The sequence below is a fragment of the Rhinopithecus roxellana genome, chromosome 11, assembly GCF_007565055.1.
Source record: "Rhinopithecus roxellana isolate Shanxi Qingling chromosome 11, ASM756505v1, whole genome shotgun sequence".
In the NCBI taxonomy this organism is placed as follows: Eukaryota; Metazoa; Chordata; class Mammalia; order Primates; family Cercopithecidae; genus Rhinopithecus; species Rhinopithecus roxellana.
In genome coordinates, this window is record NC_044559.1 from 128,703,880 (window position 1) to 128,724,645 (window position 20,766).

The 20,766-nt window shown below is 42.3% G+C and overlaps 1 protein-coding gene and 1 long non-coding RNA gene across 4 annotated transcripts in view; one reads left to right on the plus strand and one right to left on the minus strand.

Annotated features, from left to right (window-relative positions):
* KCNMA1 (potassium calcium-activated channel subfamily M alpha 1) overlaps positions 1 to 20,766 on the plus strand; it is a 304,426-nt gene that overhangs the window by 208,047 nt on the left and 75,613 nt on the right. For all 3 annotated transcript variants that reach the window (XM_030941176.1, XM_030941175.1, XM_030941177.1), the window contains exons 16-17: positions 1,392 to 1,478; positions 5,953 to 6,046. In XM_030941176.1, the coding sequence (XP_030797036.1) occupies positions 1,392 to 1,478; positions 5,953 to 6,046 (181 nt within the window). The remainder of the gene's footprint in view (positions 1 to 1,391; positions 1,479 to 5,952; positions 6,047 to 20,766) is intronic.
* LOC104662241 overlaps positions 1 to 20,766 on the minus strand; it is an 88,717-nt gene that overhangs the window by 2,620 nt on the left and 65,331 nt on the right. The window lies entirely within an intron of this gene.

Below are 20,766 nucleotides of genomic sequence, written 5' to 3' on the forward strand. Positions count from 1 at the left end.
CGATTGTTGGGGTTGCTTTTAAGGGGCAGCGTCTTTCATCTTTTCCTCATCTGTGGCTTAATATTAGCCATAATGTCAGAGTTTGCAGTGAACCAAGATAGCACCACTGCATACCAGCCTGAGCAACAAAGACCTTGTCTCAGAAAAAAAAAAAAAAAAAAATTAGCCATGCTCTTTCAAAAAAATAGATTTGTAGTTGATTTTTATGAAGAATAGTACAGTGCTCATCAAACTTCTTGGTGATATATGCTATTCTAAGGTTGTCAGGCAAGAAACTCGCATTCCAAGGTTGTCACCCACACCCATTTTAACTCCCCTGCACTCTGGTACTGCCCACTACTCTGGGCTTAGAAGTTGACTCCATTGCCTGGCTTACCTGATCCTAGCTGTGCTTAACAGCTCAGCCTCGTTGATGGACACATGACATACCCCACTGTGGGATTCATCCCGAAACAGCAGTCAAGTGCTCCTTTACAGCAATTATACTACCAAATTCACAGTATGGATTGTTCATCTGGCATGTATTATTATTTTTGTGGTTGTTTACCCATCATTGCTTAAGGAAATAACCACACCCTCTCACCAGTCTGGTTTGTGTGAGAAAGAGCCGGGCACCATTCCATCCTCCAATCCAAAGATTGCACTCTTGTGGCCACATCGTAAGACTTTGAGAGTTAACTTGCGCAAACTTTCTGGTGAAAGTCTTAAACAGTCATATCAGAGAGAGCTTAGGTCAGCTTGGGAGTTTTGTCCATGGTGAATTACATTTTGCAGCATGACTGTTATAAAATTCCAGGAATTTTACCCTCACTCCCTACCCTTCATTTTAGTAAAACAACATTTGAAACACCCACTTTTCATTGGTGTCGCTGACGGCCAAAGGAAGGGCCGTGGATCCCTTTTTCTGAGGAATGGCAAACTCACGGCATTTAATGTTAGGCACTGATATCGCAACTAAGGGACTGACCAAGCCAGCAGTTTGAGACAGATAGCAAAAGTTTATCACCAAGGATTGATTTTTCAGTAGAATTTCTTTTAGCAGACTTCAGGAGAGAATGGGTCTGATCTTGCTGCTAAACTGAGTGTTCAGTGTCTGTGCATGTTGTGGGGTGATGGGGAAGTCTGTATATTTTTGGAAGTTATACTAAGAAGATTGTCTTCTGAATTTCCAGAAGTGTTATCCCTCCTGACATGGATGACAATAAAACAGCAAAAGGAATTGCAGGAAGTCATCAGGGTAAAAGAAAGGGGAAAAAAAGGCAATTCAGCTGTGAGGGAGAAACTTCCAGTTTGATTCAAAGCTATTCAATGTTAAAATTGGTTTGGAACTTTTCTAAAAACATTTCACTAAGGATTAATTTCCGTTTTCTTTTCTCCTTATTGTTTGGCAGTCAAGGTTGCAGCTAGATCACGCTATTTCAAAGACCCATTTGAGTTCAAGAAGGAAACTCCCAATTCTCGGCTTGTGACCCAGCCAGGTGAAGGAGGACTGTGACCCATCCCCATTTTTAATAACTGCCCTGCACCCCTCAACATTCTACTTTACCATGCTGAGCTCAGTTGAAGAAGAGCAATGCACTACTGTGGATTTTAGCTTGCACTTAGCTTACTGGGCAGCAAAATACCAAAAGGGAAAACCGTAAAAAAAAATTAATAATAATTAAAACAACCTCACCTCCAAACTGGCAGCTTGCGCAAGACTTGAGTCGGAAGCCCTATTAGCTAGATGCCTTTGTGTTCAAACCACTTTGCATGACTCTTACTCTGAGTGACTCCAGTGTGAATATGACATTACTAATGACCTGCTAAGTGTGTACAGATGTGGATTTCTCCAGATGTGGTGATTAATAACATAATGGAGATAGCGGTTGACTCATGTTTATGAGTTGTTTGCCTTTTATTACGTTTCCGAGTTTATTTGCTTTGAACTGGTTTTGTAACTCCAGCCAACAAACTCACCTTTAAATCTTAAAGGGCATCATCCCCTTAAATCTCACTGGGGAAACAGGGCAGAGGGAATGTGCCCCAGGCTAGAGCTGAGCATCAGGTCCGTTCTATGCAGGCATTAGACTGAATTAGGGAAGGCTGGGAGTTGCAATCATTGCCCCATTTCACTCCAAGGACCATAAAGAGGCTTGGTAAACCCTGACACAGTGTTTGCAATCTGGCAAGGCTGATAAAGGAAGATATTTCTTTTTAAAGAAATCTAGTGAAATATGTAATCATTTTGAAGTAAGCCCAGAGTTCTGGCCAGTGTTTCTGGAAGACATTGCTTGCTTTTGCTTGAAAACAGAATGCTGATGAAAAGTCGAGTAAAATGTTGTTACAGATGTTCAACTCTGCATTAAGGCTGTTGGAATTACCACCACATCTTAAATCAATTCCCAGAACATTGTCTGGAGGTTATGTCATTGAAATAACGAATCCTCTTTAGTCAAGTATAAGCAAACATGTTAAAACATCATTGTAACTTTAAATTAAACTCTAGCGCAAACCAGGGGATCTGAAGCCTCATTAGACTTGCCTGACATTTTCCTAGCACTGAGTCTTCCCAAACTGTAAAACTGTTAGATTCAGTGCCTATTAGACAAGGGAGCGCTGGGAAGTTACAACAGCACATTAAGTGTTATACTTAGGGATGTGCAAAAACAAGCCCTTGAATTTTATGAGTACTTGGAGACTGGATGGAGTTCAGCTCCTATAAAAATTCCACGTTAGATTCCTGAACTTGTTTGTGTTCTAAATAAGTCAGGTTTCTTTAAAGGATCATATCTTCATGTGGCTTCCGCAGCATGAAGGCAAGTGAAAATGCCAGAGATGGAGGTGTATTGTAATTAGCCGAAATGTAGGTTAAATAAGAGCTTGTAAATGTGCATCATCATGGGGTAGTGGCCCATTGCTTCAACACATTTGTCTTTCGTGAAAGTGAGTAAATTTAAGCCTCCCTTTTAATTCCATTTTTATTCCTCTCCTGTAGTCACAGAAGCCATGAAATGAAAATTATATTTTATAGCTTAACTAAAAGTTTTCCTCGATCTGCTTTCTTTAAATATGCAGAAATTGATAGGATCCATATAAAGGCTAATAATTAAATATGGTTATACCCTACTTATGAGAAAGAAGTTATCACTGCTTCTCTTGAGGGACCTAAGCCATATGTAATGGTCTCCATTACACAGCGTTCATATATTTAAACTGGAGACGTTTTCCCCCATCTCTTTAGGGAACAGATCTGCATTTTCAAGGCTGTGAGTGCAGGAGGAAACCTTTAAACCCAAGTTTCATTTAGGAGAACAAATCCCACTTTAAATGCAGTATGATTATGATAGATGATCTTTCTGAGTTGCAATGAAAATAAATAGTTTCTTTGCGTAGAAGAGGCACAACTTTACTACCAGAATGAGGTGTCTCCCTGGAGCTGGCTAACAGGTATTAACTTGCAACTCTCCCATCTGAAGATCAGTGTGGGCCAACAGCTAGCAACAAGATGTAAAGATAGTGGCCACTTAACCAAAGAGAATTATTTGTTATACGCCCAATGCAAACAGGGAAGCAAATGCTAAGCAAAAGGATCCCACAGGCATGCTAGGGAGGATGACTTCTGTTCAGGTCTTAACTCAGCTAGATTCATTGTGTAACTGAACACAACCGTGGTAACATCTGGTGACCTTGAAAAACGCTAGCCATGGTAGACTAGGTTAGATAAAAGACCTTTGGATGTGGGATTACAACCTTAAGAAGGCTAACTGAATTATAACCTTAAGATGAGAAAAACAGAACTTGCACCCTGACTAGAGCGACTCACATGCATGCACGCAAACACACACATGTTATTTGCTCCAGCATGCCACACAACCTATCTAGGTCACCCTGAACACAATATACCAATTGCAAGTGGCCCATATTAAAAGATGACCTTGTCTTATAGGTCTAGTCAGTGCAAGACTTTCTACTTCATTCTAAGATGGGGCAAGTGCGAAAGTATACTTATACACACACACACTCACACACACACACACACACATACACCCTCGCTGCCTTTCTACCGCATTATTGCCTCGGATGCCTGGTCCCTATCCTGTGAAAGGAAGATTAATTCAGGTCAAGCTCAGAGTGTCTGTTTGCTTGCCGAGAGATGCATATCAACTCTAAGTGATTTTTTTCAATACCATTTATGTGGCTTGTATTTATTTCCTTTAATCTTTTAAGTGCTGTTTAGTCTCTGTGTGATTTGCTTTGGATACTCATTTCTGATAAGATGCGATATTATCCCAGCCACATAGTCTCTGCCTCGAGCTCTAAATGACTGATACGGTCGCAGCCTGAGCATGGGCCCTGGTGGGTGTCAGAGGAAGCAGCTGGTACAGGGGGTGGGCTGTGGGTGTTTGCAGGTGCTTTCTTGCCTTCATTTCTTCTGGTCTCACTCTCACCTTACACCAGAGTCATTCCCTTTTTCTGCATCAGCCAGGATTTAGACAAGCCCAAACTGACAGCAGAATAGGAGAGTGTAAAATGTGTAATACATTGAAGCAGGTTTGGAGGGTAGTTGGATTATTAAAATTACCTTGGAACCATGTATCATAACCTACTAAATTTATTTAGCGTTTTCAGGGAAGTACCATATAATGCATGCTCTAATATGGGTCTTCCTGGATAATACCAAGTAGCTGACATGGCACTTTCTCCCCCATCTAAGACTCCTACACCATTAACATATATCAAAGCTTCTTTTGATGTCATCACTGCTAATATTTCTCTTCTTAGCTTTAAGGTAACTGCCCTGCATTCTGAGTTTCAGGGGTGCTTTCCTCCTAGTCTGTGTTGCAGTCAACTATAAGAATCCGAAGATCCTATTTTTCCTTCTTGACATTACAGCTTTAGCCTGAATTGTGGGGGTGGGGAGAGGAGGACTAGAATTTTGCTGCTGATGCCCTTGGGTGACAGGCTGGGTTTGCATCTGCTAATTATCAAGCAGTTCTCTTAAAAAGAAGCATGATGCAGGCTAATACATCTGCAAAGCTTATTAGTGGGTGTCTTTGGGCAAGAGCAGTAGAGTGTGCTGTGGTGTTTCTAAGTGAAGCTTCACATTGCTTAGCGATCTGTGTGGTTTAGATATCTGGAAAACAGCTTTTGGTTTCCAATCCCCTGTGCTGCCCTCCATCCCTGCCCCGCTGCCGCATCATCAGAGATTTCATTCAATGGCAACCTCCTCCTTCATTCTGGGGCTCTCCTCCAACCTCACCAGCCCCCGTGCTCCTGTCTTCATGGGTTAAGAAAGGACCCCATTGGCACAGCCCCACAAGCCCTCCCTCCTGGCAGTTGGAGGGATAAAAGCTGAGTTGGGCTTGGGATTCTTGAGCCATCATGCGCCAGTGTGCCCCGACGTGATTGAAACATTGGCTGTCAAGACCTTGAATCCTTGCCTCTTTTCAATGCTCTTTCTCTGGCATGCAGGGATTAGGAACCAGCTAAGTTGGTTCATCTGGAGAAGCAGCAGGCTGGCAGTTATGCCGACATTTCAAATACAACTTTATTTCTGATTTTGGTTACAAAAAAATGCACTCGATTACTGGGCAAAGCAAAGTAACCAAAATTAACTCTAGGAATAATGATTGTTCGTAAGTTTTTTTTTTTTATTTTTATTTTTGGTATACAGATAAATCATGATTTCTTTTTTCTTTTTTCTTTTTCTTATGGCAGGATGTTTACAAACTATTTCAGTCTGTTTAAAGTGCATGTTCAAAGGCTGGAGTATAAAGAGGTGATGCCTTCACCTTCTCTAAGCCAGCCTGTTTGACTAACACATTTGGTCTTTGTCATTGGGTCCTAAAAGACAGCCATGAATTCCTAGTGAGTGACTGAGCCTTGAGTGTGTGTCCTTTGATATTTTGCCTGTATTTCACAGTCTGCCCTCAAACTGTTCATAATCTCATGAGCTGCCTGTATTTCCAGTTGAAGATGAGCAGCCGTCAACGCTATCACCAAAAAAAAAGCAACGGAATGGAGGCATGCGGAACTCACCCAACTCCTCGCCTAAGCTGATGAGGTAAGGAGAGGGGCTGGTTGCCCACGGTTTCCCTCTTAGCCCTTCTCTTCCTCCCCTCGCCCCCTCCTCACCCTGCCAGGCCCAGAGTCTCCCCTCCTCAGCAAGCCCAGGGTGGGGGAGGGGAGCGAGATCCTTAGATGGCTTCTTAAAGGCTGGAGTATTTATTCTGTCAGCTTGTCAGCAGTTAATGATAGAGCTGAAAAAATTCTGTCATGAAAAACAGTTTGAAAAGCTGTTTGAAAAATACATAGGCTTTAAAGTCTTAGCTGTCACCATGTCCTGTCTGTGTGTAGTTCCTAAACAGCAGTGGCACTAATGACGGCGGTAACCAATCAGAGGAACTCGTGTGGTTAGTTTGCCTGCGGCAGTCTCTTTCTGCTGGAGTCCCTCCGAGGACTGTTTTCTGTACTTAAGGCCATATGTGAGATGTATCATCACAATCAAAAATGAACCTGAAGATTACCTTCCTTTTATCCTGTCGATTGAAATCAAATTTCTGTTAATTGATTTTGACTGATAAAAAAAAGTCTAATAATCTGTGGACTTGCCAAAGCAAAGTTCAAAAGTAATACAGTTCTGCTCAGGCTAAAAGCAATATTAATTATGAAATAGAGCATGCATGTACATGTTCCCTTCCTTCCTTCCTTCCTTCCTTCCTTCCTTCCTTCCTTCCTTCCTTCCTTCCTTCCCTTCCTCCTTCCCCCTTCCCTCCTTCCCTTCTTCCCCCCTCCCTCCCTCCCTTCCTCCTTCTCTCTCTTTCTCCCTCACTTCTTTCTTGACTATGGCTTCCTCTGGTAAATAGCAAGTGAAGTCAAATTTCAACAGCGTTCTACAGTTTCCTCTTCTTGGCTTCTCCATCTTTTATCTCCCCTTTTTGTCTTCAATTCATCTGCCAATCCCAGCATTTTTTTCCTCTGACATCCTGACTCTCTACCACCCAAATGAAATAGGAGTGATTTCAGATTTGTACTGCTCACCCTATGTGGTTGCTGCTCTGGAAATGCCTGCCATCTTGACGTTACTTTTCTCTTGTCATGACCACTGGCTTTGATTTTTGAAATACAATAGTGGTGATTTCCATTCTCCATCTTCAGTAACATTTGCATGTCCCTGGCCCTCCACGTCTACCTTTCTGGAAAACAGGCGAGGGCAGTCTTTCTTCATATGGTTGAGGACACAGGTTCTCCGTGGAAGACCCACTCCACCCAACTCCTTTTCCACATCTCCGTCTATTCCTGTTAAATGTTTCCTTAAAAGTCCTCTGCCTTCCCATTCACCCAGCCTTCCTTGGGTGTTGCTGATTTACATGCTTGTTTACAGTTTATGAGGAGGAATAAAATGTGCCAACTGCCAAGCTTTTCGTTTTTATGACGCCAGTTGTCATGCTAGCATTCATTTCCTATTTACTCACCTTTAGGTAATCGCTTTATCTAATTCTAATAGTTATTCCCATTTAAAGTAGAGAAAAGCCCAGCCACTTTCCTTTGCCTAAATTTAGAGAAGCAAATAAATAAATAAAGAGAAGTCTGAAAAATCTGAAACCGTTGGAGCCAAATTCCCTGTCCCTGTTTGCTATGTAAAGTATGGCTCATTTCTTTGATCTTGAGTAATAATAATTCTGAGGAGTTATACTGTTTTCATATGCTTCAAAGCTGTGTCAAAGTTTTGCTGCTTAAGGCTACTTCTTTATTCTGTTGGCTCTTGGGTACCAAGATGACAGGTCTTCTGTATGAGGTGGAGGCTTTTTTAAGTCGTAGCCTTCAGCAAAACATCAAATTACCAAATCCAGGGTAACATACTTCTACACAAATGCCTTTCCTGTAGATATATTATACCATATATATTAAATACTTTAGTGTTACACGCTACATTTTATGTGCAATAGAAAGTGATGGTTTGAGGTAGCCTTGGGGGGACTTTTTTTCCACAAGCAGAAAAAGCTAGTGTATATCGTATCAAGTATGGTTTTTACAGGACTTTCTGCCCGAAGGCCTTTGTAAATAAGTAATGATCAACAGATTGGCTGTGGGTTTTTGAAAAGCATGCCTATGTCAGTTTGCATGATGGGGGAGAATTTTCAAAGTGGATCTTGCTTTCATTCCTTGCCGGAGAGGGGCTGAGGGAGGCAGTCATCCTGGGCTGGAGCTGTCTGCTTCATGGTACATCAGAATTGCTAAACGTGGGTCAGGTGGTGAGCGGAAACTTGCCAAGCTACAGAACTCGGGCTTCTCGTGTTGGTTGCCTTTGGGCTGCTGCTAAGGCCTCAGTTCCTGTAGCTGGGATGCCTTATCCCACCAGCCCACCATGGTCTCCCTCGTAGCCCAGCTGGAATGGGCCATCCCATGACAAGTGAGAAAGTCTTAGACACTCCTCCCTTACCATGTCTTTCTATGTCGCAGGTGCTCCATATCCTCTATCTGACCTGGGAGCAAAGATGGGCCCCTGCTGAGCCCTCTCTCCATTTCCCTTGACTTCCAGTATACAGAAAGACCCCAGGGCCCTTTGGTTTGCATTTGAATATCTGGCACTGGCAATGAAGTCATGGGTAAATTTTTGCTAAATCCCCTTTGTTGATTGGTAGGAAACAAGGGCTCCCCCAGCTCCCTGTGGCTTTTCCAGTTGCCCCCGCCTCTTCCGACACCTGCTTTCTACTCTCCAGTAAATGGAACTTTCAGGTCCTATTCCTCATGACCTGAAAAATCCATAAAGGAAGCTAATGACTTATTTGAAGTGGATTTTTCGACATGAGTTTGTGGCTTGCAGTTTGAGCAGAATCAATCATTCTGAATGTGGGCAGGTTTTAGTGGCCTATGGGCAGCGATAGGAATAGCTCCAAGAGGAACTAGAGAGCCCGGAATGGGCTAGGATGGGCTTTAATTTACCACTGTGGCTTCTGCAAATAAAACAGGCTCCTGCGTGAAGGCTCCTTCCAAATCATCTGCCAGCAGGAGATGCAACGGGGACTCTGCACTAATGGTCTTTTCCTCCCCTTTGTTCTGGTATCAGGTTTACCCTAGTGTTTAAGTGTCACTTAACTCTGCATGATTATTAGGTGAACAGCCTTGTTTTGTATGTCTGAATCCTGAGGTAGTAGGTTTTTGAGTCACCTCGACAGAAAACAACCCTCATGTCCAGACAGAGCTGAATGGCAAGTGTCTGGGCCCCAGGTCGAGGACACACGTGTAATGATGGATAAATTTTGGCTCCACACCCGCCGAGGAGGAGTGAGCCGTGGAGGCTTCCAAGTCCCCGGCTCCCTCTGCCTATTATTTCCCTTCCTTGCTGGTCTCTATTAACATGGAATTACTGAAGGAGCCTTCCCTAAAATCATCAAGCACCCATTGCCCAATTCTCCCTACTTAGTGTGGTGGTGCCTTGTAAGGATAGCTACATCTTTCCTCATTTGTAAAGCTCTAGGGGGGCACAAACTTTGTCTCTGAATAGCTAAGTCAAGAGGTCTTAATTTGGGGGCCTTACCAACCCTATGAACCTTCAATGAAAACTCTCTAGGAAGTCTCTCTAGGAAAAAATAAAAAGTACACTGGATCCCCTTTTGACCACAGTTGAAGTAAATTCGTGGATTCCTGAAATCTCCATTCAGGATCCCTGGTTACAATCACATTCAGTTTATTCCAGAGCCACCTCCACATAGTTACATTTAAACATGCTTTTTGGGTGATGAGATTTCTCCAGTGGGTAGTTGGTATGGAGTAAACACCTGGGTTCTCACACGGAATCCTCACATGGAATCCAAAAAGTCTGTGCACTTCAGCTGCCTGCTTTTAATCTTTTTCTCAGATTAATTCCCATCCAGCAAATATTCAGCGAGAGCCTACTATGTGCAAGTTGTCATGGTTTAGCACTTTAGATCCCTTAAAGAACTTCCACACAGTCTAATGGATTAGACTAGATCCCTGTCTTCAAAACGCTTATAGTTTAACAGAGGAGAAGACAAGCACATAAAAGCACAGAATTGGGTAAGAACAAGTTGGGGTTCCACTAGCATGGGCTGTGAGAACAGAAAGAGCTGTCATTACCTCTGGTTTGGGAGGCTAAGCCTGGTTTAGGAGGAGGTCTTATTAAACCTAGTTCCATACCATAAGGAGAATGCTCAACTAATAATATTGCCTGTCTAGGTTTACCAGATGCCAGGCATCATTCTGAGACTGGATGCCTGTGACTCACTGAGTCCTAACTACAACTCTATAAGTAGGTATAACTCTTGCCCCCGTTTTACAGGTGAGGATGTTGACACACAGAGATGTAAAGTCTGGTAAATCTAGGCAAGTTTTCCCTAATTAGGATGATGGAGGAAACAGGGACATGCTGAGACCACAGTAAATGGCTGGGTGTGGCTATAGCCAGGGGTCTTTGGAGTGGCCTAGATGGAGTGGAGAATGTAAGTATTCTGGCACCCAGTGATGAAGGCTTTGCTTGTCATAGGCATTGGGGAACCCCTGAAGGTTTTTGAGGAGGCGGTAACCTAACTTGTGTTTTGGGAGAATCACTGGTGGCAGCAGAGGGAAGAGTTTGGAGTCCTCCATCAGGATATTTCTGAGACACACACTACATAAGCACAGAGGTGTGAAATAGAAGACCCACCCAACCCCAGCCTCTGCCAAGGCCATTTGGGTGCTAAGCCATTCAGGGTTTGCTGTAGAATAGTAGACCAGGACTGGGATACATAGTTTTCCCAAGGACACACATAATTCCTGACATCAGTCCTGAGACCTGGAGTAAGATAGAGTAGCACAGACCATGAGGATTTATGTAGGATGTATCGGGTGGATAATTTACACAGATAGCACCCAGCTGGGCTTGCAAGGATAATTGACAACACCCAGAACAGAAAAATTGAACATTTTGAGGAGAGTTTCTTGTCAGGAGACCCATAAAATATTAGACATTAGTTTCCTGAATGGGAGGCAAAATATGATTTGAGGAAAACAGATTATTCTCTTGGGCATCTCCTGGTCATTAAGTGAAATAAACTCATCTACTTGTTAAGTCTCATTGCCTCTCTTTTGAGTCAAACCTTTCATGGGCTCATTTTGTTAGGACTTCCCACATCAGAGCCTGCTAACATGAAAGATTTTAGTAATAGAAAATGGCAAAATGGCCTGAGCCAAGTCAACCTCACAATTCCTTCCACTGGGCAAAAGAAAGAAGGAAGGCAGGGACAGCTTAGCTGAGTAAATTCGCCTCTTAATGCACAAACTGATAGCATATGACAGGCCTCCCCCAGGACTGGAGAAGAAAGAAATATTTGGTGTCATGGTACCAAGGCTTGGGTGGACCACACAGGTCCCTCGACAAGTTCATGCTCAGCAGATGGTCGTGACCTTGACCTCTTGTTTCAAGAGCATCTTGTACAACCTCCTGTAGGAGTGATGAACATATTGGTTCTCCCAGGCTGTCTCTCAAACATAAAGGCAACAATTTCCTTTTTCGGAGAATACTGACTGCCTAACACGAGATGACATCTTAGGTGGCAGCAGGGAAAATAATGCAAGTAGATAGATGCAGAGAAATTGAAAAGGACCCTAGTTCTGCCAGGGTGGCTAGAGCCTGGCCTCAGAGTTTTGTCAGTGTGGCTCCAGGGATGGCCATCAAGCGGGAGATGGGGGGAGGGTGGTGGGCAGTGGTGTCTCAGGGGTGACGATCGTTATCAGGAGAGTGGAAGCCCTGTTGAAGGATGAGTTAAGGCAGGAGCCAGGATTTGCTCTGCAAATCCTCAGGAAGTATCAGGAAATAGTAATCACCCAGGAGCCAAGGCACCCAAGAATGAGGCAGATCCAGTTGGAACCATTTATGGTGCTGAACACCCAACTATGAGCCCTTTTGAGGAGACCACCTAAGACCTAATCCAGCCTCCTGTGTCTGATACAGGCTGAGATACACCTGTGGCCTGATACTCTTGAACATTGTGCTCAAGGTCTTAGGGACTAGATACCATGTTGTTAAAAAAGGGTAGAACACTGAATTGTAAGTATTGCAATTTGCAAGGATTAGTATTTAATTTGCTTGTTTAAATTTATTTGCTGATTAGCTCATGGGAAGAGAAGTCAGCAAGAGAGAGTCATTTGTGCAGCATCTAGTCAGTAAATCCCCATCAAGAATCAAGTGTGGACACAATGCCTCGAGTTCCACAGAGTCAGAGAATCAGAGTAGGCGCCTCCTTCAATTTTGCACTCTAGGCACCTCCCTTGCCTCCCTGTAGTCCTGGCTTTGCTGAATATTACTACAGCTTCATAATCTGTGTGATGTTGACAATTGCTAACTTGGGTAGGATTTACTCAAGCCATATAGATTCTCCATCTGGGCAAAACTTTATAGCGGTGGTTCTCATACTTTAGCAGGTGTCAGAATCACCTGGAGGGCTTTGTTAAAATATAGCTTGCTGGGCCACAGCCCTACACAGTCTAATTCAGCAGATCTGGCCTGGGGATTGGAAATTTGCATTTCTGTCAAACTTCCAGGTGATGCTGATGCGGCTGGTCTGGGCCACAGTTTGAGAACCACTCTTTTTAAGAATCAGAACAGTGAGAGGAGCTTGAAGTGATAGAGGGTTATCTCTCAGAAATGTTCAGATTTTGCACTGGAGAACCAAATAGTTGCTTAATTAAGAACATCTGTCTCGACCACTGTTGCCATCACATGGGTCCTCCCTGCTGATTAATTACAGCAGCTGGCTTCTGGTGAACTTCAGGCAGCCTTGACTGGTTAGAGACATAATTTAGGTTGTCCTTCACATCACAATGCGCTTTTTATAGCAAATGCTCTGTGTCCTAATTCATACACAGTCCCTGTGAATGAAAAATGTTCCAAGAACCCTGATTGTTCAAAAACAAATTGTGGCAAGATATCAGAGGTAAATGGGTTCTCACTGCACACACTTTTGATCTCCACAAAAGGTTTGCTGAGTCTCTGTTGACTGCTTAAAGAGTGTTCGGGAACTAGAGGTGATTCATCAGTTCCTCTTGTTAGTTTGGTTGCATCCTCTGCTGGATTCTGGAAATACGTGGAAGAGCAAAATAGATCCCTGCCCCTAAATAGTTCACCATCTAATGGATAAAACAGACATGGAAATTATTATCACTGAAGGAGCATCTCTAGAAGTTCCTAGGAAGGGAAAATAACTTCAGTCTCTCTGGCTGTTCAGGATGATGGCTTTATGAGGAACACTTGAGCCAAACAGTGAAGCCTGAGAAAAGTCCTGTTAGCCCCGTCATGGTGCCTTACATAATAGATGCTCAATAAAGTCAGTATTTGCAGCTTGGATAAAAGGCCCACAGAGGGATGAGAAATTCACCTCCTTTTAATCAAGTCTCTCATCTCCCGGGGAGACCACTGTAGGGTGCCCTTAATTTGGATGGGATGCTCATAATGACAGAGAAGTCCTTATCGTGTGGTAAGACATGAGGTCTTGAAAATCAAGCGAGAAAAGAATGCAATTTTCCAGCCATTTTGTAACTTTCCTTTTTCGTAACATTTTTGTGTGTTTGGCTGGTTATTTGTACTTTAATGTAAATTTCTGAAGTCCAACGTTGAACCCAGTGCCACAGAAGGAACAGGGATTGGCTGTCTTTGCCTGTAAGGGAAATTGTGCACTTTAAAATATGGTATCAGCTTTCTCACAGTGGGTTTGCTAGAAAAGGGATTTGTGGTTTTGCTTTAGGCTGTTGTCTTCAAGGCGAGTTTTTTGTGTTTCTGTTGTAGCAAGGCATTTAGTTCACTTCCTGAGATTAATTGATACCAAGTGGCATTTCTTGCTCTGCAAATCCTCAAAACAAAGATCTTTTGCAGGCACACCTCGGAGATATTGCAGGCTCAGTTCCAGGCCTCCACAACAAAGTGAATATCGCAATAAAGCAAGCAACACACATTTTTTTTGTTTGTTTTCTAATACATATAAAAGTTAGGTTTACACTCTTCTGTAGTCTATTAAGTGTGTACATACCTTCATTAAAATACTCCTAAAAATGCTAGTAATCATCTGAGTCATCAGTGAGTTTTAATCTTCTTGTTGCTGGAGGGTCTTGCCTCAGTGTTGATGGCTGCTGTCTGATCAGGGGGTGGTAGCTGAAGATTATGGTGGCTGTCGCAATTTCTTAAAATAAGACAACAGTGAAGATTGCTGCATCGACTGACTCTTCCTTTGACAAAAGATTTCTCTGTAGCATGTGATGCTGTTGGATAGCATTTTACCCAGAGTAGAACTTCTTTCAAAATTGGAGTCAATCCTTTCATACTCTGCTGCTGCTTCATCAACTATGTTTATGTACTGTTCTAAATCCTGTGTTGTCATTTCAACAGTAATCACAGAATCTTCACTAGGAGTAGCTTCCATCTCAAGAGACCACTTTCTTTTCTAACCCATAAGAAACAGCTCCTCATCCATTCAATTTTGATCATGAGATTACAGCAATTCAGTCACATGTTCAGGGTCCACCTCTAATTCTAGTTCTCTTACTATTTCTACCACAGCTGCTGTTACTTCCTCCACTGAAGTCTTAAAACCCTCAAAGGCATCCATGAGGGTTGGAATCCACTTCTTCCAAACTCCTGTTGATATTTTGACCTCCTCCCATGAATCACGAATGTTCTTATTAGCATCTAGAATGGCGATTCTTTCTCAGAAAATTTTCAATTTATTTTGCCCAGATTCGTCAAAGGAATCAGTATGGCAGTGATAGCCTTATTAAATATATTTCTTAAGTAATAAGTCTTGAAAGTCAAAATTACTTCTTGATCCATGGGCTGCAGAATAGTTGTTCCAGCAGGTATGGAAACAGCATTCATCTTATACATCTCCATCAGAGCTCTTGAATAATTGGGTGCATTATCAGTGCACAGTAACATCTCAAAAGAAATCTTTTTCTCTGAGCAGTAGGTCTCAACAGCAGGATTAAAATATTCAGTATGTCATGCTGTAAACAGTTGTAAATGCCTGACTTCAAAGCTTCAAAGGACAGGCTGATTGTTGTTTGGAACTAATGCAGCTGGTGACTTTAAGTTGAAGTCAAAGCTCATTTACCATTCTGAAAATCCTAGAGGCCTTAAGAATTATGTGAAATCTACTCTGCCTGTGCTCTAGCAATGAAAAAATAAACTTTCAATTAAAAAAAATTATATATATATATAATATCTGCAAAGTGCAATACAGCCAAGTGGAATAAAATGAGGTATGCCTATACTCTTTTTTTTTAAGACAGGGTCTGGCTCTGTTGCCAGGCTGGAGTGCAGTAGTAGTGTGATCTTGGCTCACTGGCAGCCTCAACCTCCTGGGTTCAAGTGATTCTCATGCCTCAGCCTCCTGAGTGCGTGGGACTATAGGCATGCACCATATGCCTGGCTAATTTTTTTTTTTTTTTGTAGAGATGGAGTTTTGCCATGTTGCCTAGGCCAGTCTCAAACTCCTGAGCTCCAGTGATCTGCCCACTTCAGCCGTCCAAAACGCTGAGATTACAGGCATGAGCCACCGTGTCTGGCCGTGCCAATATTCCTTATTTGACTTTGGGCATGCTGAATTTCTAGCTGTGGACATTAGAGGGTGAGCCGAGATGCAAGGGTTATGGGGTGAATTTCTACTAATCATTCATATAAGTGGTGCATTTATAAGTGCCTGCGATGCTGGTTTCCCTTTCTTGGCTGCTTAGGGCATTGCCACTTTGGATGTTTTGATGGAGAATGAACAAGATATGGCTGCCTCCTGAAAGTGGGAGGGTCTGAGGTGGGCACCCAGCAGCACTGGCCTTCAGCCAAGTAGACCTTTGTGTTGAGGCTTTGCCTCTTCTCTCACTGGCTGTGCCACCTGAACATGTTACTTATCTATTCTGTTACCCATCTATACACAGAGCTCGATAATAACATAAATTACCTACAGCTTTTCTTGTGATTAACAAGTCATGAAATGTAGGTAAAAGTTTTAGTGCATCAACATTTGGAAGGGTTCGACTCATGGCAGCTATTCATCATAGTAACAACAATGGTAATAGTACTAGTAGCAGCAATAGTAGTAGTAACAATAGTATCAGTAGTAGAAATAATAGCAGTAGCTCTGTATCTTCATTATTGAAACGCTCTCCCTCTCCTACCTCCTTTCACTATAATCAGAGCTACTAATACATGAGTGGGTCCTAAGCAAAGTGTGAAGGATGATAATCATAAGACTCGTTTACACTTCTTGAGGACATGCTCTAGGTCAGATGGTATATTCAGGGCATGAAATGTCTTTACTCGTGTAATCCTCAAATGGAATCCATTGAATAATGCTAATGATTAACATTCCCATTTTACAGATGAAGAAACTTAGGCAATGTACAACTTAGCAAGTAATAGATGAGCCAAGCCTTGAAGACAGATATTTTGACTCTGGAGCCAGGCCACTTAAACACTATGGTATATTGTCATTAAGGACATAGGTGGTTTCCTGCACTTAGTGGTATTAACCCCTGAACACTCCATTTGGGGATGGACTGTATAAGTCAGACTGCTCAAATTAGCTGGCTAGTGTTCAGGCTTCCTCTTTGCTTTAAGCTGGGCTGTCATTGGTGTTGATCCTCAAATGCATGTCTAAGTTAAAGACGGAGAGAAGTTACCACTCTGGCAGAGCATATCTAACATGCCTGTATATTGGTGGTGGGTAGAGAAGGTGGTTGGAGAGGGGAGGGATATTGACCCAAAACATTTAGAGGAGATACTGGGTATTACATATGTATGTCTATGTATTCCTGAAATAATGGCAGGATGCTTCCCCTGCCCCCCCTTAAATGGACAAGAAAAACTTAAGAGTCAAGAAGGGCAGCCAGGGGCCTTCATCTGAGGGATATCTGACACATTGTGCCTGTTTTTCTTCAAGGTGGGCTATTGTGTTAATTTTCTAGGAATGCTGTAATCAAGGATCACAGACCCAGTGTCTTAAACAACAGAGCTTCTCACAGTTCTGGTGGCTAGAAGTCTGAGACAAAAGTCTGGGAGTGTTGGTTCCTCCCCAGGCTCCTGAGGGAAGGATCTGTTCTAGGCCTCTCTTCTTGGATTGCAGACCTCTGTCTTCACATAATCTTCCCTCCTATGGAAAAGCTGGCCCAAATTTCCTCTTCTTGTAAGGACACCAGTCCTATTGGATCATAACTCACCCCAATGACCTAATTTTAACTTAATTACTTTTTTAAAGACCATATTTCAAAATACAGTCACATTCTGAGGTATTGGGGGTTAAGACTTCACATAAAAATTTGGGGGAGAACACAGTTCAGTCCATAAAGATGAAACAGCAGATATACCTCACATCATAGAGTTTCTATTACCCTAAAATAAGGCATGTACATTGGCCAAGTCGCAAGTGACAAGTGAGCCTTGAATTAATTATGGTGCCTTTTAGGGAAATCAAAATTACTCTGTGAGTAGAAGACTTAGGTAATGTCATTGTGATGTGAAAGACAGTATCTAATCCCGGTCCTTGGTTTCAACTAACTGGCCTTTGAGGAGTTGTGGGAGAGGCTTTGGAAGTGGGTCTCTATCATCTTGCAAACTGAAGATTTTGGGATGCCTTATTCAGGGAGATTTCTCATGATCCTCCTTTCCATACAACAAACTGTCCAATTCTTTTGGGTCTCCCTGGATCGTAGCAGTGTTGGTTGGTGTGCTCAATGGCAAATGCTTGGACTTTCTTCTAGTAATAGAAGCTTTAGAAACTTTGATTTAGTCCCTGTGGCCAACTGACTGTCCACTCTCCACCTGTTCCAGAGATCTCTCTGCAGCATAAGCCAGCCTAAAGTACCTTAAATTACTGCAGGAACAGACATGGTAAAGAAATTTATACTGTCTGGCCAGAAACAGTTACAGACTCTGTTGTTGCTGGAACGAATTGTGTTCCCAGCTTACTCCCAGACTGTGAAATTCAGTGAGTGTGTAACAGTGCTGGTCCTTACTGGAGCCATAAATTAATCCCTCTCCCATGCTACTTAGCTCTCATGTTCACTCTAGCAACCTTTCTTTGCCTACTCAGGGCTGTCCAGCCTTCTGATATCCAGCAATGGTCCAGTACTTTCAAATTTCTTCTAGCTGTGTCTTTCCCCAATGACAGCACAGTGTTTCAAACCTTCAGGATCTTCTAGGCTCATCCAACCTTTATATGCATATCCTCGCTGTATCCCTCGCTCTTCTGGAATGTCTTAATGATAGAAAACCCACTGTCTTGGGCAACAACTCATTTCATTTTCGAATTACTTTCAGTTTTTATAACACTCTTCCTTTTTTGGAAACATGATTTTTGTTCTCTGTAAATCTCATGCATCATTCTTAGTCTGCTATCAATCAGTCATACTCAATCAGTTTAATCCATCTTCTACTTGACTGTCATTGCGCATCTGGAGACAGATGGAAGGCCTGGTCTGAGTCTTCTGTGCCTTAGGTTGGGCAGTATGGTATCCGACATCTTCAGCCATGGTTTTAGGTGCCATTATTTGGCCTTTTTCATTTGGGCCTCAATTCTCTGAGTGGGTCCTACTGGCTATTAGTGGATCAACACTGCAACATGGTGAGATTCCTCTTCACTTTTCATGGTTCAGATCAAATGCTACTTTCTTTGCGAAGCCTTCCTTAATGCTACCCAACTACCAGGATATGAACAGCTTTTTTCTTGGTATTCTCATATCACCTTGTACTTTCCTGTAACACTTGCCACAAGGTACCATAACTATTGAACTATTGGTTTACATGTATTTTTTCTCCTGCCATCTTGTGGACTTCTCTTTGACTAGAGACTTTATCTTAATCATTACTGTATCCTGCATTCCATGCTCAGAATAGGGGATTCTTATTGGTTGCTTTACTGTTTCAATAAACTGAAGTTAGAATTCCAGGCACCATGCTGGTCAGAGAGGGTAATGTCTCTGTTCTGGGAGGTTTTTGATGTTCCTCAGGTCAGTCTCTTTGGGGGAAATCCTGGATTGTTTGTTTATATTTAAATGGTCCAAGCCAGGCTGAGAGATGTGTGGGGAGTAGAGTGTAGCATGGCCTACCTCTGAGACTTCCTGGATGCCTCTGGATGTTCCAGTGCAAATCATGGCTTGTAGCTCCAGTGTGAAATTATGCCTGGTTTCTGGAACCCTCTACCCCAGTTAATGAAGCTTGACATTAGCTGTCTTTTTTCTTTTTATTGAAGGGCGATTGATCATCAGGCTTGCTTATTTGCTTTTCTGGATGAAAGTTGCAGGCCACTGTTACCAATGTCTGACTCCTTCCCAGAAAGAATCAAATATACCAAACCAAAATGTATCTCCTCTTCCCCAAGGCACATATTTTCTAAAAGTTTTTTTTTTTTTGGCCAGCTTGCTGTTTCATTTGCTTGCTTGCTGATATTATGGGAACATAGTTCTGAGTATCTTTTAAATCCTAAATGCATTGGGGGTAGATCTCAGGTCATCCTGAGATAACACTTTGTCTCCAACCAGTAAACAGGGCAAGGGAATTTGAACCTGGCTCTACATCTTCAGGGCAGGTCTACTAAAATCCTCTTGCAACTGAAATATGTTCTTCAAGGGCTAGAAAGAGTTCATTTTGTTCATTTTCTCAAACCTCCTCTCCATGATGACTTTTGTCTACCTACCTATTCCAGATGATATTAATAGATATCTATGCAACTGTTAAAGACTCTTCAAGGACAAATACATCCCTCAAAATTTGCTCTCACCCTGATCTGTAAATAGTTCTTATCAGCAACTGCCTTTTGATCTTAACATCTTTGACTAAGTTCAGTATTTGGAAGATGACCTGGTGGTTTACATACCTCAAGACTTCTCAACAATCCAGACACTGAGATGCTACTCAGAGTGGGATTGTTCTTTTTCTTTTAAGATCAGATGTGACAGTTCCTGTAATAGTCTAGCATGTTCATTGAAGATAACTTTGCAAGTTTGCTTCACATGGTATTTGTCATTTGGTGTAGTCTAAAAGCAAATTCTCAGGCATAAATAAATGCAGTGAGAGAGTTTTCTCACCTTATGTGGGAGTGGGGAGCATATTGGAGGGTCACGGTAGATATTCAAAAGCTTAATCCTAGGTTTTTGGGTCATGGAAGGGAGATTGCTGTCCCACTCTGTACCCTTGACATATAAGTGGGAAGTATCAGAGACATTTCAGAGGGAGAAATAGTAAAAACGAAATAAAAGTCACCCTCTGATGTTGCAATATAGAATTTCAAAAGGTAAAATCACTTTACAATAAATGTATGGAATTTGACCCTATGTATATTTTCTGTCTTGTGTTGGCAATATTAATCAGAAAAGACAGCTCCATTGCAAGAATGGTTAAGTATAGCTGGGACAATGTCCTAATTATATGGCCAGTTTTGCAGGAAGGAACAATGACTTCCCAAACCTGAGGTGCTGAATCACTATCAGAGATAAAAGCATGGACATTGATTATGATTCAAGGTGCAGGAGCTTATTTATTGTGCTGTAAGCTTGTTAGACCTGCCTGATTCCATTGCAATTCTTAAGGTTGTCAGTGAGGCTCTGCCAACCCACTAGACGGGAGGCCTTTATGGAAGCATCTTCCTTTTTCACCAATAAACAAGGCGATAGAGGGTGAATGTTGCCCTGAGAATTTGAAACAAGTTTATTAAGATGCATCTGGGCTTGAGACTCGTCTAAGGAATGCAGCAGTTGGGAGGTGAAGGTGGCAGGGAGCATCATTGGATGGTTAGTGCATATACA